The sequence below is a fragment of the Coregonus lavaretus genome, assembly GCF_964263955.1.
Source record: "Coregonus lavaretus genome assembly, chromosome: 10".
Taxonomy (NCBI): domain Eukaryota; kingdom Metazoa; phylum Chordata; class Actinopteri; order Salmoniformes; family Salmonidae; genus Coregonus; species Coregonus lavaretus.
In genome coordinates, this window is record NC_139997.1 from 38,713,321 (window position 1) to 38,738,570 (window position 25,250).

A 25,250-nucleotide genomic window follows, 5' to 3' on the forward strand; every position below is an offset into this window, starting at 1 on the left:
AGTCTGATGGATACTGTAAGAGTGAGGCATTTTGCCCTCTTAACTGGGGAAGGGCTGACTGGTCCTTGAGTATCGTCTTGGGCCATTTCCTATGCGGACCCAGGTGACAAAGCGCACAGAAGTCTGGGTGGGGCCTACACGCTTACTGCCACCTTCTGCCTCATGACTTGACCGGTTCAGGACTTCTGTTCCCTGTCTCGCTCTAATGTACCAACCTCTTTGACAAACAGTGTTCCCTGTTTGTCTGTACAGGGACCACCTCGGGTCATTTTTATCAAGATGGCAGGAAAGATTAGCTCCAAAGACGAACTGGAGGAACTGAGAGAGGCGTTTGGCAAAGTTGGTGAGTAGACGACAACTGTGATTTTAGTTGATTTATTTTCTGCATTAGTATTTTCATTATGAAATGTTTTCATAATACATGTTACATTACACACCTAGTCTACAGCTGCTACATTGTACAGTCCCTGACTTTTTAGTGATTGATGTTAGCTCTTCATTTGTATTGTTTGGGAACCAGCCCAGGGTTTCTAGAAACAAAAAGTGTTAGCTGAAACTTTTTTTTCATGATATGGTTAAACTCCTGTCTGCATTTTGTAGACCTCGATGGCAATGGCTCCATCTGTGACTACGAGCTCCATGATCTGTTCAAGGAGGCAAACCTTCCCCTGCCTGGCTACAAAGTCAGGGAGATCATCCAGAAGCTGGATCGCAACAAGGACAACAAGATCAGCTTTGACGAGTTTGTGTCAGTGAGTTGGGGGGGGGGGGGGGGTCGTCGAGAGAGGAGACTTTCGCAGTAATCGAAATCAGCGGTACTATTAAAAAAAAAAAAAACACCTTAAGACTAGTCAGGTAGAACGCATGAGAAATAGAAATGAGAAGAACACGAGTAAGTAAGCTATATACAGGGTCGATACAAATACCATATTTGGGGGGTAATTTGACTAGGCATCAGGATGTATGCTAAACAGAGTAGCAGTTCCACGGAGGGCTGAGTGTCTGAAGGTTTTTGCTCCTCCCTTGTACTTCATTGATGAATTTAAAGTCACTAATTAGTAAAGAACTCCTCTCACCTGGTTGTCTGTCTTAATTGAAAGGGGAAAAACCCACAGACACTAGGCCCTCCATGGAATGAGTTTGACACTCCTTGTGTAGAGTAGGGCTCTCCAGGAACATATTTGAAGAGCCCTGGTGTAGAGTGTGTGTATAGACTGCAAAAATAAAATAGAATGCTCAATGCAGATAGTCCATGTAGCCATTTTTGTTAGCTATTTAGTAGTCTAATGGCTTGGGGGTAGAAGCCGTTCAGGAGCCTGTTGGTGTCAGATTTGATACTCCGGGACCGTTTGCTGTGCGGAAGCGGAGAGAACAGTCTGTGGCTGGAGACTTAAATTGTCCAGGCCTTCCTTTCACACCGCCTGATATAGAGGTACTGGATGGCAGGGAGCTCGGCCCAGTGATGTGCTGACCGCACCACGCTTTGTAGCGATCGAGGGCGGTACAGTTGCCATACCAAGCAGTGATGCAGTCAGTCAAGATGCTCTCAATGGTGCAGCTGTACAACTTTTTGAGGATTTGAGGGCCCATGCCAAACCTTTTCAGCCTCCTGAGGAAGAGGCACCATCGTCACGTCTATTTGCATGCATGCGTGTGGACCATTTTAAGTCCTTAGTGATTTGGACACTGAGCAACTTGAAGCTCTCGACCCGCTCCACTGCAGCCCCGTATGTGGATCGGGGCGTGCTCGCCACCCCCCTCTTTCCTGTAGTCCACCATCAGCTCCTCAGTCTTACTGACGTTGAGGGAGAGGTTGTCACTGACCTCATCCCTGTAGGCTCTCATCGTCGCCGGTGATCAGACCTACCACCGTTGTGTCGTCAGCAAACTTGATGGTGTGTGGCCAGTACTGGGAGAACAGGAGGGGACTAGGCACACCCCTGTGGGGCCCCTGTGTTGAGGGTTATTGTGGTGGTGATGTTGCCTACCCTCACCACCTGGGGTCGGCCCGTCAGGAAATCCAGGATTCAGTTGCAGAGGGAGGTGTTCAGTCCCAAGCTTGGTGATGAGCTTGGAGGGGACTGATCTGTAGTCAATGAACAGCGTTCTCACATGGGTATTCCTCTTATCTAGGTGAGTGAGGGCAGTGTGGCGTGCACTTGAGATTGCATTGTCTATGGTTCTGTTGGGGTGGAATGCAAAGTGGACTGGGTCTGGGGTGATTTGCGTTGTGTGCCATAACCAGCCTTTGTCAGAGTTGGTGTCAGCAGGTCAAGTTTGGCGCATTTGTTCCAGTTGGTCAGGGACTTCTTGTTGGGAGGGCTACCTATCCCTCTGATTAAGGGAACCATCTTTTGTCTCCTTTGTAAAATCAAGTGAGGTTTAATTCCCTTTGCATTGACCATTCTATTTTATTTTTCACATGAATTTCAGATAGTCCATGTAGCCAGTTTGTTAGCTATTTAGCAGTCTTATTTCTCTCTTAACCCCTAACCCTATTTTTAACCCTAATTCCTAAGCCTAAAATGGTCTTAAGTGAGGACTAGCAAAATGTCCTCAATTTTAGTTGAGTACTTCTGGTACTCACAAGTATAGTAAAATGTGTGTGGCGGGTACACACAAATTAGGTCAGAATAGTGGTGTTCCCGTATCTTGTTTTACCCGTGATGAGAGGACTGTAATTTAGTGCTAGTCTCCATTTTGAGTAATGATGTGACATCTGGCATCCCAGAAGGGAAAAAAAACTAATTCAATCTATTTAAGGCCATTTCTCATAGCTCAATTATTATTATTTTTTTGGGGGGGGGGCATAATTTTTATATCCCGAATATTCAGCCTCTTTTGTATGGGTTAGCCTAGCCACAGTTGTGGTGTTATGTCAGAAAGGGGCTGTGATATTTTTTTTGTTGCTATAATGGATTACATTATTTTTTTAATGTTGAGATTAACATGAACGATATCCATTCATTGAAAGCAAATGAAATCACAAATGCCTTATTTATGAAGGGAAATGCATTCTATTGTGGTTACCATGGGCTTTGCTTATCTACAGTGCATGAGCAATGTAAGCTAGCTAACGCCACATGATCCTATGTTTGTGCTGTTGTGGCATACTTTTAACATGTCACTCACAACCAGACTGAGTAGCTGGTGACCACTCAGACTACTGAGATCAGCAGGTGTCAGGTCAGAGATTATACACGTTAGGGCCTGTGAATACAAAAACCTTGATTTACTTGACTCAAACTTTGGCTCCTGTATGGATTATAGGCCATTGACAAATGTCTTTCTAACCCAACATACACCCCCCCCCATATCCTTATTGCACAAAACATTTCCTCTGGCCATTCAGCATACATTATCTCATAATATGTTGACTTCTTACAAAGGAGGATCAAATGTTTGGTACAGAGGCACTTAGCTTTCTGGTAAACACTGGTGTTTTTGTTACCATATGGCCTGTCCCCAGTGAGAACCTTACTGAATAGAATGGCAGCTAACAGACTTTCTGTTTTGACTCGTGCAACTGACTCTGGAGATGACGACGCAATTCCTTTTTACACAGATAATGCTAATTTATATTGACTGAGCCTAACGTAAGCATAAATGTATTAGGATCTTGAAGAGGGAAGTCATGACTTGTGGGAGCTTAAATGCACTTCGCCCTCTACGGCAGATCTTCCAGGACTTGAAGAGCAGTGACATTGCCAAAAGCTTTCGGAAGGCCATTAACAGGAAGGAGGGAATCCTGGCCATAGGGGGGACATCTACGCAGTCCAGCGAGGGAACACAACACTCCTTCTCTGGTGAGCTGCTCACTGCATCTCCTACCACTTCTACTAATGTCATTACATTACAGTATGTTGTACTGTGTATACGTAGGCTCTTTGATTTAATCTAGGGGAATCTTACTCATTAATTTAGGTAGATACCCCGTCTATCTCTAATCTCATAGTGGATTGATTAGTCAATCGAAAACAATAACTGGGTTTCTGGGATGTCATAGAAAATATTATTCCTGTGTAGTGAGAAACCATGTGTATGAAGCAGTGGCTGCTCCTCAGAGGAGGAAGGGGAGGACCATCGGTGAATTTCATAAAGTGAAACATTTAAAGCGACAATTTTTAGATAAAACTATACTAAATATACACCACCAAATAATTGATTAAAACACACTGTTTTCCAATGAAGGTCTACAGTAGCCTCAACAGCACTCTGTAGTGTAGCACCACGGTGTAGTTGTAGGACAGCTAGTTTCTGTCCTCTGGGTACATTGACTTCAATACAAAACCTTGTATTGGCTCTTGGTTTTCACCCCCTTCCATAGACTTACACAGTAATTATTCAGGAGGACGTCCTCCAACCTATCAGAGCTCTTGCAGCATGAACTGACATTTTGACCATCCATCAAAGGATCGGATAATTAATATAGTACTGAAAGCATAAGCTACAGATGGCTAGCAGTGCATAGAATGTGATGAGTAGTTGTCTCAGACAATAATTGAACAGTTTTGAACAATAATTTTCTTGAAAAATTAGTGAGTGGGAGAGCGAGAGATTTAGCTAGCTAATTTAGCCTACTCAAACACCTGAGGGGGCTGCTATGTTAGCTAGCTGGCTATGGCTATCCAACACTGGAACTTTTCCAAGTCAAGTTAAGCATTTGGTTTTATTAATTTATTGCCACTGGGGCCTGCCGGTGTACATTATATTATAGTAATTTAGCAGACGCTCTTATCCAGAGCGACTTAGTTAGTAAGTGCATACTTTTTTTTCGTACTGGTCCCCCGTGGGAATCGAACCCACAACCCTGGCATTGCAAACGCCATGCTCTACCAACTGAGCTACACGGTAACTGCTAAAGTGCTTGCTGACTGTACTGCATGATTGTATTGGGTTTATGAATGTGTTAGTTCTATTAGCAATGTTGACTATGACGTTATATAATATGGTAACAACTATGTAGGCTGTGTCTAGTGGTTATGATATGAAGGTTTGGCTTGGAAAGGCTTTTTTCGCCTGGTCAGACAGCTGAGGTGTTGTGCACTGAAGTCCACAAGCGAAGGGAAAAGGTGAGAGGAGGAGCGTGTTGCTGCGAGAAGGAATTACAACAGGCAAAGTGATCATGCTGTTTGTATGTGGCTGCTATGAAAGTGAACTGTGTTTGTGTGATCAGGGGTGTATTCATTCCGCAGATTCTGTTGAAACACGTTCCTTAAACGGAACGGGGATAAACATAACTGAATTTGTCCAATAGAAACTCTTGTTTGCAACTTGTACTAATGATTACGCCCTAGATCAGCTAGATGCAGGCAAGCGTGTGCAAGGCGGTGTTTAATAATAATAATAATATGCCATATAGCAGACGCTTTTATCCAAAGCGACTGGCAGTCATGCGTGCATACATTTTTTTTGTGTACGGGTGGTCCCGGGGATCGAACCCACTACCTTGGCGTTACAAGCGCCATGCTCTACCAGCTGAGCTACAGAGGCTGTCACCCTGATTACTAAAGATTCTCAACTTGTGCACCTACATTGTAAACTTTCATTCATAGGCTAGGTTGTAGCAACCTCATGATGGGTGTAGGGAAATTTGAGTGTCATGTAGTAGCCTAAATCTATCGACGTTACCTGGAGCTGGGTGAATGGAATATGAATGACAGTCATCCAATATGCTGAAATAAGGCCATGCTCATAAAATGTTTTATCGTCCTCCTTCATCTTAAACTGCACTGACCGCCACTGGTATGACGTGGTGCTGGTTGTTGGCTGAGTCTTTCCCTGTGCTGCCCTATGCAGAGGAGGAGCGGTACGCGTTTGTCAACTGGATCAACACAGCGCTGGAGAATGACCCTGACTGCAAGCACGCCCTGCCCATGGACCCCAACTCAGACTCCCTCTTCAAGGCCCTGGGCGACGGCATCGTTCTCTGGTGAGACCATAGATTTATATAATTGTGTTCTACATAATTAGGCCCTTCAAGCCTTACAGACCCTAACACAGCTATTTTTCCTTACACGTTTTGGTTTGAAATGGGGCATACCTGTGTCTTCCAACATTAGGACCCCTCATAAACCAGCTGTTTGTTTTTATGTGCTCCATGTAGTAAAATGATCAACCTGTCGGTGCCAGACACGATTGACGAGAGGACCATAAACAAGACTAAGCTGACACCGTTCACAATACAGGTCCTTACAAACTCAACCAAACTGGTCATATACTGTAGTTGACTTGAGTGATTGTTAGATTTAGCCATTCCACCCCATGCTGTTTTGAGGAAGGAAGCTATTGTGTAGATATAATTTGTCATCTCTGTTTATGTACATAATATGGGAGGCCCTGTTTTTCTCTTTCCTGCACGGACTTCAAAACAGTTTCTGTTCGTCCTACAGGAGAATCTGAACCTGGCTCTGAACTCTGCCTCTGCCGTTGGCTGCCACGTGGTGAACATCGGGGCTCTGGACCTTAGGGAGGGGAAGCCCCACCTGGTGCTGGGCCTGCTGTGGCAGATCATCAAGATCGGCCTTTTCGCTGACATCGAGCTCAGCAGGAATGAAGGTGAGGGACTTTCACAGCACAATCATGGTCTTGGTGACTCATGAACCTGGTATTCATCATGTTATGATGGATATTTTTGTTTGCTTTTCTATTTACCAACTTCTATGTTTGTGCTTTTCTATAAACCAATTTCTGTGTTCATGCAAGTGACGGAACGAATTCTCACTATCAGTATCTGTAATTTGGCAGTATGCCCAGAACCTTGTTTAGAGAAAGGGATATCTCAGTTTCATGGTCTCAGTTTAGAGAGAAGAAGCCTTGTGAGGTATTGGTCGGTCACATGCATGACCCAGTATTGGTCGTCACATGAATGAAGCAAACATTAATTATGAATGATGAATAAGCTAAATCATGCAAATATAACTTGTGAGTATATAAGGGAACTAAAGGGACTGCCCCGTTAGAGCTCCTGACAGACATTCACTATGGTGCATTAAGTTTGTTGGAACCTCTCCAGTGCGCTGACAATAAACAATGATTCATTTAAGATTGACTTTGAGTGTCCCTGTGAGAATTTCCACGTGTTATTCCTCATCACGGTACATTTACCCATTACAAGGCGCAAAGGTGTCTTTCCTTTTTGTCACAACATTGTGACGTTGAGCTAGTCTGTCCTCAGTGTTGGAGTGGCTTTTCCTGGCTAAAGACCTCTCTGGTCCGTGAGTGTTGCGGTGAGTAGCTGACCGTATGTCCTGTGGCCCCGTCTCCTCAGCCCTGGCTGCTTTGCTGAGGGATGGAGAGACCCTGGAGGACTTGATGAAGTTGTCTCCAGAGGAGCTGCTGCTGCGCTGGGTTAACTTCCACCTGGAGAACGCTGGCTGGGAGAAAATCAATAACTTCAGCTCGGACATCAAGGTATGGATATGTACAGTGCCTTCAAAGTATTCACACCCCTTTACTTTTTCCACATTTTGTTACAAAGTGAAATTAAAACCGAAATTATTTTTTTTATTGTAATTTTGTTAGTGATCTACACTTCTGTCAATGTGGAAGAAAAACTCTAACCTTTTGAAAAAAGGAAAAATATAACACTATCTTGATTTAGATATGTATTGACTCAGGTGGTTGAATACTTGTTAAAATCACCTTTGGCAGCTATTACAGCTGTGAGTCATTATGGGAAAGTCTCTCAGCTTTACACACCTGGATTGTGCAAATTCTTCAAGCTCTGTCAAATTGGTTGTTGATCATTGCAAGACAACCATTTACAGGTCTTGCAAAAGATTTTCAAGCAGATTAGTCAAAACTGTTAGTCTAGTGTCCTGCTGAAAGGTGAATTCATCTCCCAGTGTCTGGAATGCAGACTGTACCAGGTGTTTGAAAATTATGGAGAGTGGTACTCAGTAATGTGTTGTCTTGGATTTGCCCCATACAAAACACTTTGTATTCGGGACAAAAAGGGAATTGCTTTGTCACATTTTTTGCAGTATTACTTTAGTGCGTTGTTGCAAACAGGATGCATGTTTTGGAATATTTTTATTCTGTACAGGTTTCCTTTTCACTCTGTCAATTAGGTTAGTATTGTGGAGTAACTACAATGTTGATCCATCCTCAGTTTTCTCTTATCACAGCCATTAAACTCTGTAACTGGCCTCATGGTGAAATCTCTGAGCGGTTTCCTTCCTCTCTGACAACCGAGTTAGGAAGGACGCCTGTTTAATAACTTGACCATGCTCAAGGGGAATTTCAATGTCTTCTTTTCTATTTTTAGCCATCTACCAATAGGTGTCCTTTGTGAGGTATTGGAAAATCTTTGTGGTTGAATCAGTTTGAAATTCACTGCTCGACTGAGGGCCCTTACAATTATCTGTATGTGTGGGGTACAGAGATGAGGTAGTCATTCAAAACCATGTTAAACAAAGTGAGTCCATGCAACTTATTATGTGACTTGTTAAGCACATTTTTACTCCTGAACTTATTTAGGCTTGCCATAACAAAGGGGTTGAATAGTTATTGAATCAAGACATTTCAGCTTTTCATTTTTAATTAATTTGTGAAAATGTCAAACATAATTCCACTTTGACAGTATGGGGTATTGCCAGTGACGACAAATCTCAATTTAATCACTTTAAATTAACGCTGTAATGCAACAAAATGTGGATAAAGTCAAGGGGTGTGAATACTTTCTGAAGGCACTGTCTATGGTTTGTTTACTGTTTCTATATGGTTAATAAAGTGTAATACTATTCTGTTGTCCTCACAAAGAAGTAGTGGAACAATAGCTAAATAAAATGATTAAGACTCAAACAAGGCTTTATCCAAATCTGGACTCTTAACCTTCTATTCTTTCAAAGCGTACAATTCTTTGCTGGAAAGTGTTTTCATGCCTGTGCTTTATATTTCTGACTATCTTTTCTTTATCGGACAGACTTTTCAACCTGTAAAGGTACTTCATAGATCAACTTCCTTACTGTATAGGAATTGACAATAGCTTCATACATGTGTCAAGGTCATTGTACTGTATTAATATTTTAATTTTCTGTCATGGTCATTGCATACCTGTCCATTGTGTCTTGTGTTCCCATGTGGCCTGCACAACCTTGTATCCCAGTGTGCTTGTTTCCAATGCTAAGATTCAAACAAGATGTCGGTCTCTCTGTTTCAGGACTCCAGAGCCTATTTCCACCTCCTCAACCAAATCGCCCCCAAATACACAGAGGAAGACCAGCCACACACAGACATCAGCATGGCAGGCTTCAGTGTAAGCACCTTTACGGAGAATATACAAATTCCATACACAGATAACCTGAGACCATTGATTTAACATGGCTAAGAAAATTGAGGGCTACATGAAATGTGTCCTTAGCATGAACCTGTGGTGTCTATGTCCTGTAGGAGATGGATGACCTGAAGAGGGCAGAGAACATGCTTCAGCAGGCTGACAGGCTGGACTGTCGTCAGTTTGTCACCCCAACCGACGTAGTCTCTGGCAACCCCAGACTCAACCTGGCCTTTGTGGCCAATGTCTTCAACAAGTACCCGTCTCTCACCAAGCCTGAGGGAGAGGGAATCGACTGGGGGCTGCTGGAAGGTGGGTGCTGAGCTAGTCTGTTGGTCATGAGGTTGCTGTGTGGATTCTGTCCAGTGTACATTGTATTCCCTGAGACCCTAAAATCACCCCACATCTCTATTTTCTATTTAGGTGAGACACGAGAAGAGAGAACATTCAGGAACTGGATGAATTCCCTGGGCGTGAACCCACATGTCAATCATCTGTATGGGTATGTACCAAATGCAACTAATGACTTGCATGGAAAATTAACATGCCAATGACATACTGCTGATAACATGCTCCCTACCAGTGGTATTCATACACAGGGTCAGGTTTCTTTATTTATTATCAAGGAGTAACCTATATAACTAATATCTTTACTCTATAGAGACCTAGCAGACGCCTTGGTCATCCTCCAGCTTTATGAAAAGACAAAAGTACCCGTCGACTGGACGAACAAAGTCAACAAGCCACCATATCCCAAGATTGGGACAAACATGAAAAAGGTTGACTATATTCTCAATCCATTTTCCTCCATTTATTTTTTACTTTGAAAGAATGCAAAATGATGATCATACTGCATAATTGACTATTTCTGTCTTCAACTATTCAGAAGCTCATAGAGCAAAATCACACCGCTCAAATTCCAGTTCTGGATAGAGACTAACGTCATGTTTCTCTTATAATATAATATAATATGCCATTTAGCAGACGCTTTTATCCAAAGCGACTTACAGTCATGCGTGCATACATTTTTTTTGTTTGTTTGTGTATGGGTGGTCCCGGGGATCGAACCCACTACCTTAGCGTTACAAGCGCTGTGCTCTACCAGCTGAGCTACAGAGGACCACTCTTAATTCCTACTGTGTTTTGTCTGCTCTCTCAGTTGGAGAACTGCAACTATGCAGTGGATCTGGGGAAGACGATGGCCAAGTTCTCTCTGGTTGGCATCGGTGGGCAGGACCTGAACGATGGCAACGCCACCCTGACGCTGGCTCTGCTGTGGCAGCTCATGAGGAGGTGAGTCTTAGCACATGCTTAGATCAAGATGTAACATACCTTTACTGCTTCTCAGTAAATCAGGGTCATAAGAGAAGGCAGCATAGGGCAAAATGTTTTGTAAACCTGGCCCTCAGGCAACAGCACTGGAATATTGTTCATGTTAGTTCTTAAGCAGATCTTGATAAATAAGTTGATTTTATTTTTCATTTACTCTTGCCTGACCTTCAGTGATTGCCTGCTGACCACTGCTGAGTGCCCCAGAAACTGATCAATATTCTAGCTAACGCTTGACATCTCTCCTAGATATACGCTGAATGTACTGGAGGACTTGGGAGATGGACAGATGGCTAATGATGACATCATTGTCAAATGGGTCAATACAACCTTGTCAGAAGCGGGGAAAACAACAAAGATCTCAAGCTTCAAGGTTTGTCAAGCTTTATTGATATATTTAGGTTATATTTTAAATAAATGCATTTCTTTGTTACCGTAATTTTCGGACTATAAGCCGCGCCTTTTTTCCCATTTTTCGACCCTGCGGCTTATATAACGGTGCGGCTAATCTATGGATTTTTACAGCTAACGGCCACTAGAAGACCTCCTAAATCTATGGATTTTACAGGTTACAGTCCACCAACTTTAACTCTATGGGCTCTATGACCGGTCCGCGCCCCCCACCTTTAAGCGGCGGGCTCCAGCAGGAAAAGCTGGAGGCCGGAAAAGAGTGAGACAGGTAGCGCGCAAAAGTGGAACCGAGAGTGGTACGAGAGACAGAACGAGAGACAGAACGAGAGCAAGACAGACAGACATTACGAGAGCGAGACAGTTTGTCTCTTTCCCGACAATCCCCTCTGTGCATGAACCCTTACATATGGTAATTAAACATTAAAACACCTGCGGCTTATAGTCCAGTGCGGCTTATATGTACACATCATTCAATATCATTCAATTTAGCTGCTGCGGCTTATACTCCGGTGCGCCTTATAGTGCAGAAAATACGGTAGTTATTTGACATAGAAAGTTTTAGTATGCATCTATGTTCTGTAGTGATATTCAGTCAATACCTCCAATCAGCAGACCTAATCTGTGACATACCACAAATTCTGACACTACTTGAGCTGATTTGTGAAGCAGGTATTTGACACTGTCTTCTCCCCTTGATTGTCAGGACAAGGAGATCAGCACCAGTTTACCAGTGGTGGACCTGATTGATGCCATCCAACCTGGCAGCATCAGCTATGACCTGGTCAAGACTGGCAGCCTGGCAGCTGAGGACAAGCTGGATAATGCCAAGTAAGACTTCCACTGATGAACGTGTCCAGATAAACTTTGATATGGATTAGTGACCTGTAAGACACTAATTCAAGCTTCAATTACTTCTTGGTTTTTGCTATACTTCCTGTTAAAAACATGAAATATGGGGGGTTGCGAGAAGTACAGTGCCTTCAGAAAGTATTCACACCCCTGGACTTTCTCCACATTTTGTTGTTACAGCCTGAATTTGAAATGGATTAAATTGAGATTGTCACTGGGCTACACACAATACCCCATAATATCAAAGTGAAAATATGTTTAATTTTTCTTTTACAAATGAATTAAACATGAAAAGCTGAAACGTCTTTAGTCCATAAGTATTCAACCCCTTTGTTATGGCAAGCCTAAATACGTTCAGGAGTAAAAATGTGCTTAACAAGTCACATAATAAGTTGCATGGACTTACTGTGTTCAATAATAGTGCTTAACATGATTTTTGAATGACTACCTAATCTTTTTTATCCCAAACATACAGATAATTGTAAGGTCCCTCAGTCGAGCTGTGAATTTCAAACAGATTCAACCCAAAGACCAGGGAGATTTTCCAATGCATTGCAAAGAAGGGCACCTATTGGTAGATGGGTAAAAATAATAAAAGCAGACATTGAATATCCCTTTTGAGCATGGTGAAGTTATTAATTACACTTTGGATGGTGTATCAATACACCCAGTCAATAAGATACAGGCATCCTTCCTAACTCAGTTGCAGGAGAGGAAGGAAACCACTCAGGGATTTCACCAGAGGCCAATGGTGACTTCAAAACAGAGTTTAATGGCTGTGATGTGAGAACTGAGGATGGATCAACATTGTAGTTACTCCACAATACTAACCTAATTGACAGAGTGAAAAGAAGGAAGCCTGTACAGAATAAAATATTTCAAAACAGAGTCCTGTTAGCAACAAGGCACTAAAGTAATACTGCAAAAAATGTGGCAAAGCAATTTACTTTTTGTCCTGAATCCAAAGCGTTATGTTTGGGGCAAATACAACATTACTGACTCGGTACCCCTCTCCATATTTTCAAGCATAGTGGTGGCTGCATTATGTTATGGGTCTACTTGTCATCGTTAAGGACTGGGGAGTTTTTCAGGATAAAAATAAACGGAATGGAGCTAAGCACAGATAAAATCCTAGAGGAAACCCTGGTTAAGTTTGCTTTCCACCATACACTGAGAGATGACTTCACCTTTCAGCAGGACAATAATCTAAAACACAAGGCCAAATCTACACTGGAGTTGCTTCCCAAGAAGACTGTGAATGTTCCAGAGTGGCTGAGATAGTTAAGTTATATCTACTTGAAAATCTGTGGCAAAACCTGACTGGTTGTCTAGCAATGATCAACAACCAATTTGACAGCTTGAAGAATTTTTTAAAAATTATATGAATGGGCAAGTGTTGCAGGCTTTCCACACCTGGATTGTGCAGCATTGGCCGTGCAGCATTTACGGTGATATGGCCTCTGCAGAAGTCAGGACATTCATACTTCTTGCGCTTCGCGGAGCAGCACAGAGCTGTTGAGCAGAGCTGTTGTCAAGGAAGTGCGTTAGTTTATACAGTGCATTCGGAAAGTGTTCAGACCCCTTGACTTTTTCCACATTTTGTTACATTACAGCCTTATTCTAGAATGGATTAAATAGTTTCCCCCCCTCAATCTACCCACAATACCCCAGGTTTTTAGGAGTGTTGCTAATTTATTACAAATAAACTGAAATATCACATTTTACATAAGTATTCAGACACTTTACTCAATACTTTGTTGAAGCACCGTTGGCTGCGATTATAGCCTCAAGTCTTCTTGGGTATGATGCTACAAGCTTGGCACACCTGCATTTGGGGAGTTTCTCCCATTTCTTCTCTGCAGATCCTCTCAAGCTCTGTCAGGATGGATGGGGAGCGTCGCTGCAGAGCTATTTTTATGTCTCTCCAGAGATGTGCGATTGGGTTCAAGTCTGGGCTCTAGCTGGGCCACTCGTCCTGAAGCCACTCCAGTGTCGTCTTGGTTGTGTGCTTAGGGTCGTTGTCCTGTTGGAAGGTGAACATTCGCCCCAGTCTGAGGTCCTGAGCGCTCTGGAGTAGGTTTTCATTAAGGATCTCTCTGTACTTTCCTACGTTCATCTTTCCCTCGATCCTGACTAGTCTCCCAGTCCCTGCTGCTGAAAAACATCCCCACAGCATGATGCCGCCACCACGTTTCAACGTAGGGATGGTGCCAGGTTTCCTCCAGACGCAACGCTTGGCATTCGGGCCAAAGAGTTCAATCTTGGTTTCATCAAACCAGAGAATCTTGTTTCTCATGGTCAGTCCTTTAGGTGCCTTTTGGCAAACTGCAAGCGGGCTGTCATGTGCCTCCCACTGAAGAGTGGCTTCCATCTGGCCACTCTACCATAAAGGCCTGATTGGTGGAGTGCTGCAGAGATGGTTGTCCTTCTGGAAGGTGCTCCACAGAGGAGCTCTGTCGGAGTGACCATCTGGCGCTTTGTCACCGCCCTGATTGCTCAGTTTGGCCAGGCGGCCAGCTCTAGGAAGAGCCTTGGTGGGTCCAAACTTCTTCCATTTAAAAATGGAGGCCACTGTGTTCTTGGACCTTCAATGCTGCAGAAATGTTTTGGTACCCTTCCCCAGATCTGTGCCTCGACACAATCCTGTCTCGGAGCTCTACGTACAATTCCTTCAACCTCATGGCTTGGTTTTTGCTCTGACATGCACTGTCAACTGTGGGACCTTGTACAGACAGGTGTGTGCCTTTCCAAATCATGTCCAATCAATTGAATTTACCGCAGGTGGACTCCAAGTTGTAGAAACATCTCAAGGATGATCAATGGAAACAGGATGCACCTGAGCTCAATTTCGAGTCTCATAGCAAAGAGTCAGAATACAAACATTTCTTCTTTTTTTCACATAAAAAACGGTTTTCGCTTTGTCATTATGGGGTATTGTGTGTAGATTGAGTGGGGGTAAACAATAATTAATCCATTTTAGAATAAGGCTGTAATGTAACAATGTGGAAAAAGTCAAGGGGCATGAATACTTTCCGAATGCACTGTACAGGACCTCCCGCCCCACCTACTGTCAACCAATAATGTCAATACAGAGCTATATGGAGCCCTCCGCATAGTTACAAAATTTGGGAGCCGTACGGCGATGCAGTACGGAGCTCAATTTGGCCTCTGCGTGTCTCCGCAGGCTCCGCAATTGCGTCACACCCTCCATAGGAAGCCTCTGACCACATTTTCAGATCAAGAATAAATTGGCTTTTACCCAGAGACTCACAGCTGTAATCGCTGCCAAAGGGGCTTATACACAAAGTATTAACTCAGGGGTGTGAATACTTATATATTTCATTTTCAAAAATGTCTGAAGATGTTTTCACTGTCATTATGGTGTATTGTGTGTAGATGGGTGAGTAAATTGTTTTCCATTTTGAATTCAGGCTGTAACACAACAATGTGGAGTAAGTTGAGGTGTATGAATACTTTGAAGGCACTTTATATATTCAGAAGTCATACGTATGAATATTCAACAAATGGTGATCAATATTAAATGAAACTACCTATTTCCGCTCTTAGATATGCCGTTTCCATGGCGAGGAAGATCGGGGCGCGTGCCTACGCTCTCCCAGATGACCTGGTGGAGGTCAAGCCCAAGATGGTAATGACAGTGTTTGCATGCTTGATGGGCCGGGGGATGAAGTGGTCTTAACCGACTGGCTGTGCCACTTTGGCATCGGCAAACTACCCACAAACCATTTGCTTGATGAAGGGCCACCCGGGAATGAAGAAAGACGTGGAAGAAAATGTTTGCTAACAGACATTTGAGACCCTAAAATTTTGCGTGTTGGTATTTCAACCTAGTTTTGAACAGCAGTATGTTTACTACAAAATATTGTGCAATCTTATTTAAGGTAAGCCCATAACATAATGTTTCTGAAGAAGACTAGGCCTGTTAGAGGATAACTTGGTATGTTACTTTTCAATATGCAACACTCCATTCACCTTTCAGAATGCTGTATGTTATAAGTGTATTTTTCCAGTTAACGTGTTTCTGAGTATTTTTACTCTGTTACGACTATGCTTGATGTTTATACTACAATACATATTCATAACATCCCTTACACAGTGGCTAGCCATCTTTAACTTGGTTAAACTGAAATGGTGGAGGTTTAGATGTTGAACTCTGCCCTATTGAAATGCATGCATCTCTTGACAGAAGACATAAGGTCAAACCTTTGTAATGACCTGTATTTACTTAACTTGTTTTTTCAATTCTGGTAGCTAGTAAGCTGAGAGCAGCTGGGTGTCTTGTCTGGCATTTTTGTATTGGACTAAAGGTTTGTCTTATTACTCTGGAAGAAACCGAGGGAGCTCACTGACAGTGTTCAGTTTCCTTGGTTGTGCCTTTTTTTTGTCTTGACGCTATATTCTGTTGCACATTAAGGTTTCCACTTATTATTTTGTTTTGTATTCAACATTACCAAAAAATATAGCCTGAACAATTTCTGCATTCCAGATAGCGGCATTATATTTCATAGTTACCATACCAATGCGTTTTGGTCTTGTGTGTAAATGTTTACTCTGAAGTGCTTTATACATCAAGGAAACAAATAAAATGAACTTGCATAAATATCTGCTTTTTCTTTGTACCTAGGCCTACATTTATACTGCACAAAACTATAAATGCAACAATTTAAAAGATTTTACTAGGTTACAGTTTATATAAGGAAATGAATACATTACACATGACTGGGAATACAGATGTGCATCTGTTGGTCACAGAACTTTTAAAGTAGGGGCGTGGCTCAGAAAACCAGTCAGTGTCTGGTGTGACCACTATTTGCCTCATGCAGTGTGACATTTCCTTCGCATAGAGTTGATCAGGCTGTTGATTGTGGAATGTTGTCCCACTCCTCTTCAATGGCTGTGTGAAGTTGCTGGCTATTGGCGGGAACTGGAACACTGTCGTACACGTCAATCCAGAGTATCCCAAACATGCTCAATGGGTGACATGTCTGGTGTGTATGCAGGCCATTGAACTGGGACATTCAGATTCCAGAAATTGTGTACAGATCCTTGCGACATTATCATGCTGAAATGAGGTGATGGGGGGGGGCGGATGAATGGTACGACAATGGGCCTCAGGATTTCGTCACGGTATCTCTGCATTCAAATTGCCATAGATAAAATGCAATTGTGTTCGTTGTCTGTCGCTTATGCCTGCCCATACCGTAACCCCACCGCCAAAATGGGGCACTCTGTTCACAACGTTGACATCAGCAAATCGCTCGCCCACACGACACCATACACGTGGTCTGCGGTTGTGAGGCCGGTTGGATGTACTGCCAAATTCTCTAAAATGTTGTTGGAGGCAGCTTATGTTAGAAATTAACATTCAATTATCTGGCAACTGCTCTGGTGGACATTCCTGCAGCCAGCATTTCAATTGCATTCTCCCTCAACTTAAGACATCTGTGGCATTGTGCTGTGACAAAACTGCACATTTTAGTGGCCTTTTATTGTCCCCAGCACAAGGTGCACCTGTGTAATGATCATGCTGTTTAATCAGCTTCTTGATAGGATGGATTATCTTGGCAAAGGAGAAATGCTCACTAACAGGGATGTAAACAAACATGTGCACCAAATTTGAGAAGCTTTTTGTGTGTGAAACATTTCTGGGATCTTATTTCAGCCCATGGAAAATGAGACCAGCACTTTTACATGTTGTGTGTTTGTTTAGTGTACAATACATTGTGGAACCTTATTTCAGCCGTGGTCATAAAGTATTTGTCCCTTGACAAGCATACATAACATTAGCATAGTGATTGGTTATGTTTCCCTGTGATCATTGTGTGCTGTGGGAGGTCTGAAGGAATGTATGCTCTGTGGACTGTCTCTTTCTGCAGGCTAATCTCTACAGTCTGTGGAGGGAAAGGGTGACATGGTCATACCACCCTAGGATTTTCACTACAGTGCAGTTGTCCTATTTACCCAAATACATTTGCTTATTTTCTCCAGATACCAGCATGCTCTAGTTGCTTGCATTCACAAGTTTCAATCCATACAGTAACAGTAGGCTGCTGTACTTAAGTGCAACTCTGTCACCATGGTACCTAATGCCGATCTAACTTCTGTGTTAGTCGGATGCATGTATTCTCCATCCATACAGAGGTGCTTTAGTTTTGGTGGAGTAGTGATTAATCCGTGGGGAACCCAGATAGCAGATCATTGGACGCTGTTCAGTAGTCTGAATCCTGAACAGATTCTGAGAATGCTCTCAGCCACGAGCCCCTCAGGCTTTCTAAGCACTACTCTGACTGTCTGCCACAGTCTGTCAGAGAGCTCTGTGAGGGAGAAAGATGAGATGAGGGGATGGCAGACAGCTTTGGCTCTCATGGGCTTCATTATCTGGACTTACAGGCACTAAATCCTACATTGGGGAGTCTCTACAGTCGTGGTCAAAAGTTTTGAGAATGACACAAATACTAATTTTCACAGTCTGCTGCCTCAGTTTTGATGGCAATTTGCATATACTCCAGAATGTCATGAGTGATCAGATTAATTGCAATTAATTGCAAAGTCCCTCTTTGCCATGAAAATGAATTTAATCCCAAAAAAACATTTCCACTGCATTTCAGCCCTGCCACAAAAGGACCAGCTGCCATCATGTTAGTGATTCTCTCATTAACACAGTTGAGTGTTGACGAGGACAAGGCTGGAGATCACTCTGTCATGCTGATTGAGTTAGAATAATAGACTGGAAGCTTTAAAAGCAGGGTGGTGCTTGAAATCATTGTTCTTCCTCTGTTAACCATGGTTACCTGCAAGGAAACACGTGCCGTCATTGCTTTGCACAAAAAGGGCTTCACAGGCAAGGACATTGCTGCTAGTAAGATTGCACCTAAATCAACCATTTATTGGATCATCAAGAACTTCAAGGAGAGAGGTTCAATTGTTGTGAAGAAGGCATCAGGGCGCCCAAGAAAGTCCAGCAAGCGGCAGGACCGTCTCCTAAAGTTGATTCAGTTGCGGGATCGGCACCACCAGTGCAGAGCTTGCTCAGGAATGGCAGCAGGCAGGTGTGAGTGCATCTGCACACACAGTGAGGCGAAGACTTTTGGAGGATGGCCTGGTGTCAAGAAGGGCAGCAAAGAAGCCACTTCTCGCCAGGAAAAACATCAGGGACAGACTGATATTCTGCAAAAGGTACAGGGATTGGACTGCTGAGGACTGGGGTAAAGTCATTTTCTCTGACGAATCCCCTTTCCGATTGTTTGGGGCATCCGGAGAAGACAAGGTGAGCGCTACCATCAGTCCTGTGTCATGCCAACAGTAAAGCATCCTGAGACCATTCATGTGTGGGGTTGCTTCTCAGCCAAGGGAGTGGGCTCACTCACAATTTTGCCTAAGAACACAGCCATGAATAAAGAATGGTACCAACACATCCCCCGAGAGCAACTTCTCCCAACCATCCAATAACAGTTTGGTGACGACCAATGCATTTTCCAGCATGATGGAGCGCCTTGCCATAAGGCAAAAGCGATAACTAAGTGGCTCGGGGAACAAAACATCGAAATTTTGGGTCCATGGCCAGGAAACTCCCCAGACCTTAATCCCATTGAGAACTTGTGGTCGATCCCCAAGAGGCGGGTAGACAAACAAAAACCCACAAACTCCAAGCATTGATTATGCAAGAATGGGCTGCCATCAGTCAGGATGTGGGCCAGAAGTTAATTGACAGCATGCCAGGGCAGATTGCAGAGGTCTTGAAAAAGAAGGGTCAACACTGCAAATATTGACTCTTTGCATAAACTTAATGTAATTGTCAATAAAAGCCTTTGACACTTATGACATGCTTGTAATTATACTTCAGTATACCATAGTAACATCTGACAAAAATATCTCATAACACTGAAGCAGCGAACTTTGTGAAGATCAATATTTGTGTCATTCTCACAACTTTTGACCACGACTGTATGTTAGTGTTCATTAGTGACTGAATCAAAAGGACAGCAGCGAACCAGTCTGGCAGTCAATTCTCCATACACGGGGGATGGAGTGTGTCACCCGCTTGAGGTGGCTTGCTGATCGGACTTCACTCTCTTGGTGCTTGTTCTTTCATGATGACAGAGCCTAAGCACTCCTTTTTACACCTGAAAGCTCTCCTCCCCTCCACCCATTGTGCTCTGCCTACAGTTAGTCAATGGGAAGTCTTGTTGACTTAAACATGTTGACAAGCAAGGCCTACGCCTTCCACAAGTGAAGAAAGGAGACCCCAGAGGAAGAAAGAGGAACCCCTTCAAAAAGGACCAAGGAAGAGGTATGAAAGGTGTTGGCGTAGTGCTCCTGCAGTAATATCTTCTCTGCAATGGATCCACTGGCTGGAATGGCGCTCTGGCTGTCTGAAATGGCCATAAGGATTTTACTGGAGTGACTGGAGGCAAGCAGGGTATATTAAAAAGCTGGTGAGTGACCAAATACCTGAGAACATTTTATCTTTTAGCTAAACAGGACTGTACATTGTGGTTGTAACTACCATCACTTGTCATGTTTTTCCAATCAGATTCATTGTTTTTGTTTCTCTTATGTAGCATGTGGCACTTTCCCATTGGAAAAGTATGACGTTATATGGCCAAGACACACTTGCCGCCTGCATTTATCACCATGTTACCGTAGCAACTTAGTCATGAGACATGATTCACTGGTAATTTAGACAGTCACTACCTTCACTGCCCCAAGTGATGAAGCACACCTGTCGTTAGTTATGATGTGGAGAGCTTGGTCCTGTGGGAGCAGGTAGATTGGCTCACTGAGCAGAGCAATGTGCCTTAGGCTGACTGTTTGCCCTAATGATCCACCAATTAGTAAAACATTGGTAACAGTCGTCTGAACACCACTATTTGTCTGCCTCAGCTTTCCATGAGCCAGCCATGGCCCTAACACCGCCTTTCCCAATACTTTCAGTGCTTCCAATAACACCATGTGCTCAATATGGTGTAGGCTACCACATCTTTCTCAGAAAATATTTATCTTATCAAAACAGAAGGTTGTGGCTCGGATGTTTACTCAAAGGCCTACGGCATAGAGACCACATTTCACACAGCATGGTGGGTTAGGAGGATCATAGTGTCACCATACCGTATTATTGCTCTCAAACCGTGTTTCCCTTCTTATACGGACAACATGCACCCTTTACAATTGCCTGTACATACATTCCCAAACCCTAATGAGTGAGACAAGCCGGGGGTAGTACTGGCTGACAACCCTGGTTGCTATGGATGCCAAAAGTCACCCCGGTGAGGGTGTGGCAGGCAGGCAGTCCCAGTAGTCCTCTGTCCCACTGCTCTCATCTGTCACATACTCCATAAACACTGAAGAGAGAGTTACCAAACCATGACTATAGCTTTTATCTTCCAGATACTATACACCCCTGAAACTTAACACCATCCACCATGGCAATACAAAGTCCACATTTCATGATTATATGACAAAATACCATGGTGCCATACAGATGTATCGGGAAGAGTGGGGTGTGCCCGACCACACAAGTGGCAATGAGTAACACAACAAAAGAGTTCAAGTTTCAGATGCTTTTAGTCTTACAGCTTTTACTTGCTAAGCTTTTTACTGTCTCTGGAGTTTTGGTCCACAAAGCCGTTCAGGCAAGAGGGTGGTTAAAGATGGCGGCCACCTGTAGTATTTTGCATCGGTGTGGCTTCACTGGCAGAGTCTGTAGAAGGAGAGCGAAGAGGTTAATTTTTTATTTTTTTAAATTAATGTTTGTGGGGTGGTGCTCAGATGGTTGAGGGGCAGCTCTTGGGGAACTGTGGGGGGATCTTGGATGGTTGGTGGCCTGGCGGTTGGGAGCTTGGGCCGGTGGCTGATAGGTCGTTGGTTCGGGTCCCCGTTTTGACTCTGTCGACGTGCCCTTGGGTGGGGCACTTGACCCTGGTTGCTCCTGTGGGTCGCTCTGGATGGGAGTCTGTTAGATGACTGAATGTAATGTAAATGTTGAGCGGCTTCACTGCAGGTAGATTGTATGTTTTTAATATTCTATTTTTTTTAAAAATGAAATATATTTTTTATTTTTACGATACCTAAGGGAGAATTAAGTATGTCAGCCTCTCTGTGATTCTCTAAATACACTAAACTGTTCTGAATTACAATGTAACGTCTCTACCTCAGTTTAATACAATTCCATCATGTGGTTTATTATCTTAAAAGGACCACATTTGACACAAACTCATCATTAAAGCTGATAAATGTGCCTCTGTTCAGTGGTTAGTCTTTCAGACACATGGCCCTTGAAGATCAGACTCACCTATGTCTACCAGCAGAAACAAAATAGGCTATTTAACATTATTTGACATTTTTGCAGGAAAATATGTGTGTCCCCATCAGACGACATGCACTACCTTTGGCTGTTTGTCATTGCTATAGCTGTGCTCTACAACTGGATCCTCATTGTGGCTAGGTAGTTGAGAACACAGACTTTCTCTGTTTGGTCCACAGTCAACACATAGCCCAACATCAGAAGGGATGTTTCATCATCACTAAAATTAAAGTATATACTGTGTGACTAAAGTGGAACTTTGAAATGCTAGAGTAAAGTGTACTATTTTTCTCTTCTGTCTGTAGGTCATGCTTTGACAAACTGCAGACAAGCGATTACTTCTTCTGGTTGTTGCTGGACTATCTTTCAGACGGTGTGTACATCTTGGACACCTGTGTCTGACTCTGCACAGGTACATCACCATTATATACACCCTTAAACCAGATCCTAGCTAGAGACAAACACAGGGTTTCTGGAGCAGGGTCTGCTGGTGAAGGCCTCTCCAAGCTGAGAGACCGCTACATCCGCATGTTTCAGTTCAAGCTGGATGTGGTGTCCATCCTACCTACTGATCTGGCCTACATAATCACAGGAATCCACAGCTCAGATTCAACCGCCTGCTGCACTTCCCACGCATGTTTGAGTTCTTCGACCGCACTGAGACATGCACCAACTACCCCAACATCTTCCACATCTGCAACTTGGTGCTCTACATCCTGGTTATCATCCACTGGAACGCCTGCATCTACTTTGCTATTTCCAAATCCCTGGGTTTTGGCTCTGATACCTGTGTGTACCCCAACATCTCCAACCCTGAGTGTTGTGGGTAATGTTGGCTCCATGATTGCCAACATGAATGCCACACGTGCAGAGTTTCAGGCCCGTATTGACACCATCAAACACTACATGCACTTCCGTCGGGTCAGCAAGGAGCTGGAGGCACACGTCATTAAGTGGTTTGACTACCTCTGCACTAATAAAGCAGTAGACGAGCAGAAGGTGTTGAAGAACATGCCTAACAAACTCCAGGCTGAGATTGCCATTAATGTGTACCTGGAGACCCTGAAGAAAGTGCATATCTTTCAGGACTGTGAGGCTGAACTGTTGGTGGAGCTGGTGCTGAAACTCCGACCACAGGTCTACAGCCCAGGGGACTAAATCTGCCGCAAAGGGGACATAGGGAAGGAGAGGTACATCATCAAACAGGGGAAGCTGGCAGTGGTGTCAAATAACAGGGTCACACAGTACGCCCTCCTCACCACCAGCAGCTGCTTTGGGGAGATAAGTATCCTCAACATCCAGGGCAGCAAAATGGGCAATCGCAGGACGGCCAATATCCACAGCATCGGCTACTCTGACCTCTTCTGCCTTTCTAAGGACGACCTGATGGAGGCAGTGACAGAGTACCCTGATGCTAAGAAGGTGCTGGAGGAGAGGGGGAAGGAGATCCTTATGAAGGAGGGCCTCCTAGATGAGAATGCAGAGGCTGGTAGACTGGGTGGAGTGGACACCAAGGAGAAGGTGGAGAGGCTGGAGTCCTCTCTGGACACCCTGCAGACGCGCTTTGCCCGCCTGCTTAGCGAGTACACGGCCACACAGCAGCGGCTGAAGCGACATCACCAACCTGGAGTGCCAGCTGTGCCACACGGGCTTCGGGATCCTCTCAGACTGACGCAGAGGCAGCCGCTGAGGCAGACACTCTGGCTGCTGCCAATACCGATGAACAGGGTAACCATGGGAATGATGAGTCGACTGAGCCCACTCTTCAAACATGAAAGCTGCCTGTGACCATGGCTCTAGGCCTAGCACTTTCTCAAGCACTTTCAAAATCATAAGGGTATACACAAACATACAATAAACGTCCTTCCTCATAAGAAAATGCTTTTCTTATCAACATAGTGACTGTTGCATTAAGCTTGTACAACATACATAAGACTATTGATATTCACCATTTTCTTTGAGTTCAATGCAAACATAAGATGAAGAGTTTATTAAGCAGAATAAGAATATAGGGTTGAGTCAGTGTATAGATGAGTTCTTCTCTTGATGGGATACTATGTGTTCGCACACATCACATGCAGTCTTTTCCGACATCCTTACCCCCAAAGGTAGGTTACATAAGAACAGATAGCAGCACAGAGGGTAAGACTCACATCCTGGACAGTGCCCTCTACCAACCCCATAGAACTCTTACCTAATGATGAAGTGGGCCAACACCGGAGCACTCAGCAGCCCCTACAACACACCTGTCAGCATCTGGTGGATTTCATGGTCTTGGAGATTTGTTGTATACCATGAAAGTGTTTAGTATTTTTACACAATTTTATTATAATACTGTGGCCTGTAATGAGTTTAGTGATCATGAAAATATTGGCTTGACAGCTAATGGTTGTATGACCAATCAAGTATTTGACCACAGTTAACTAATTAATGTTATACTTTAAGGTTACTCATAAGTAACAATGGTACACTACATTTAACTGGATTTGTGGTTAACAAAATATGTAACTTGTGTATATTTGAATTAATTAATTTGAATAAACCTATTTTTTTCCCCAAGGCATTTGGAGAAAAACAATCTGAGTTGGTAGTTTTACACTACACCCAAGATACATTTAAATCATTGTGGGATGAAGTCCTATAGCATCATGTATTGGGTACTGAAAATTCAAATTAAAAAGCCCAGTGATGGAAACAGCAACCCTGCTGTTTTTGGTTGAGTGCACTACATTTGCGTCATAAGCACAGAGCTTGTGGCAGAGGCTGTAGTATACTCTCATCCAGGGAAGCTACACAATTTCCCCTCTTGAGTCTTGAGAAGCATTCTGCACTCAAATCCCAAATGAACAGGTGAGCACGTCTAAGAAAAGGCTTGAGACAGTGGGGAATTATTACCAGTGTAACCATTTGGGGAGGAACAGCCTGAACCAGCAACACTGCAGATAAAGGACAATTCCACTCAAAAACGAACTTTTAGTATTTGTTTCATTAGTCCACAGTTGATACAGTCCCAAAATGTTTTGCGTGTCAGCAATCAAGTTTTCAAGATATATAACTTTT

At 43.5% G+C, this 25,250-nt stretch overlaps 1 protein-coding gene and 1 pseudogene across 2 annotated transcripts; both read left to right on the forward strand.

Moving 5' to 3' along the window:
• Nucleotides 1-279: 279 nt before the first annotated feature.
• On the forward strand, nucleotides 280-15,566 carry LOC311136329 (plastin-3-like; the record flags this gene model as incomplete). The annotated part of the gene is made up of 15 exons (XM_084170446.1): nucleotides 280-343; nucleotides 601-752; nucleotides 3,677-3,806; nucleotides 5,800-5,932; nucleotides 6,107-6,188; nucleotides 6,393-6,558; nucleotides 7,271-7,413; nucleotides 9,164-9,259; nucleotides 9,394-9,589; nucleotides 9,701-9,779; nucleotides 9,939-10,056; nucleotides 10,437-10,570; nucleotides 10,856-10,979; nucleotides 11,721-11,845; nucleotides 15,434-15,566. The coding sequence occupies 15 exons, from the start codon at nucleotides 280-282 to the stop codon at nucleotides 15,564-15,566; spliced, it is 1,875 nt and encodes a 624-aa protein (XP_084026572.1).
• A 4,518-nt stretch (nucleotides 15,567-20,084) lies between these two features.
• LOC311136330 (cyclic nucleotide-gated cation channel-like) lies at nucleotides 20,085-23,862 on the forward strand (annotated as a pseudogene). Its single transcript has 4 exons — nucleotides 20,085-20,116; nucleotides 22,236-22,331; nucleotides 22,496-22,586; nucleotides 22,642-23,862. The product of its transcript is annotated as a cyclic nucleotide-gated cation channel-like (transcript).
• The last annotated feature ends 1,388 nt before the right edge of the window (nucleotides 23,863-25,250 follow it).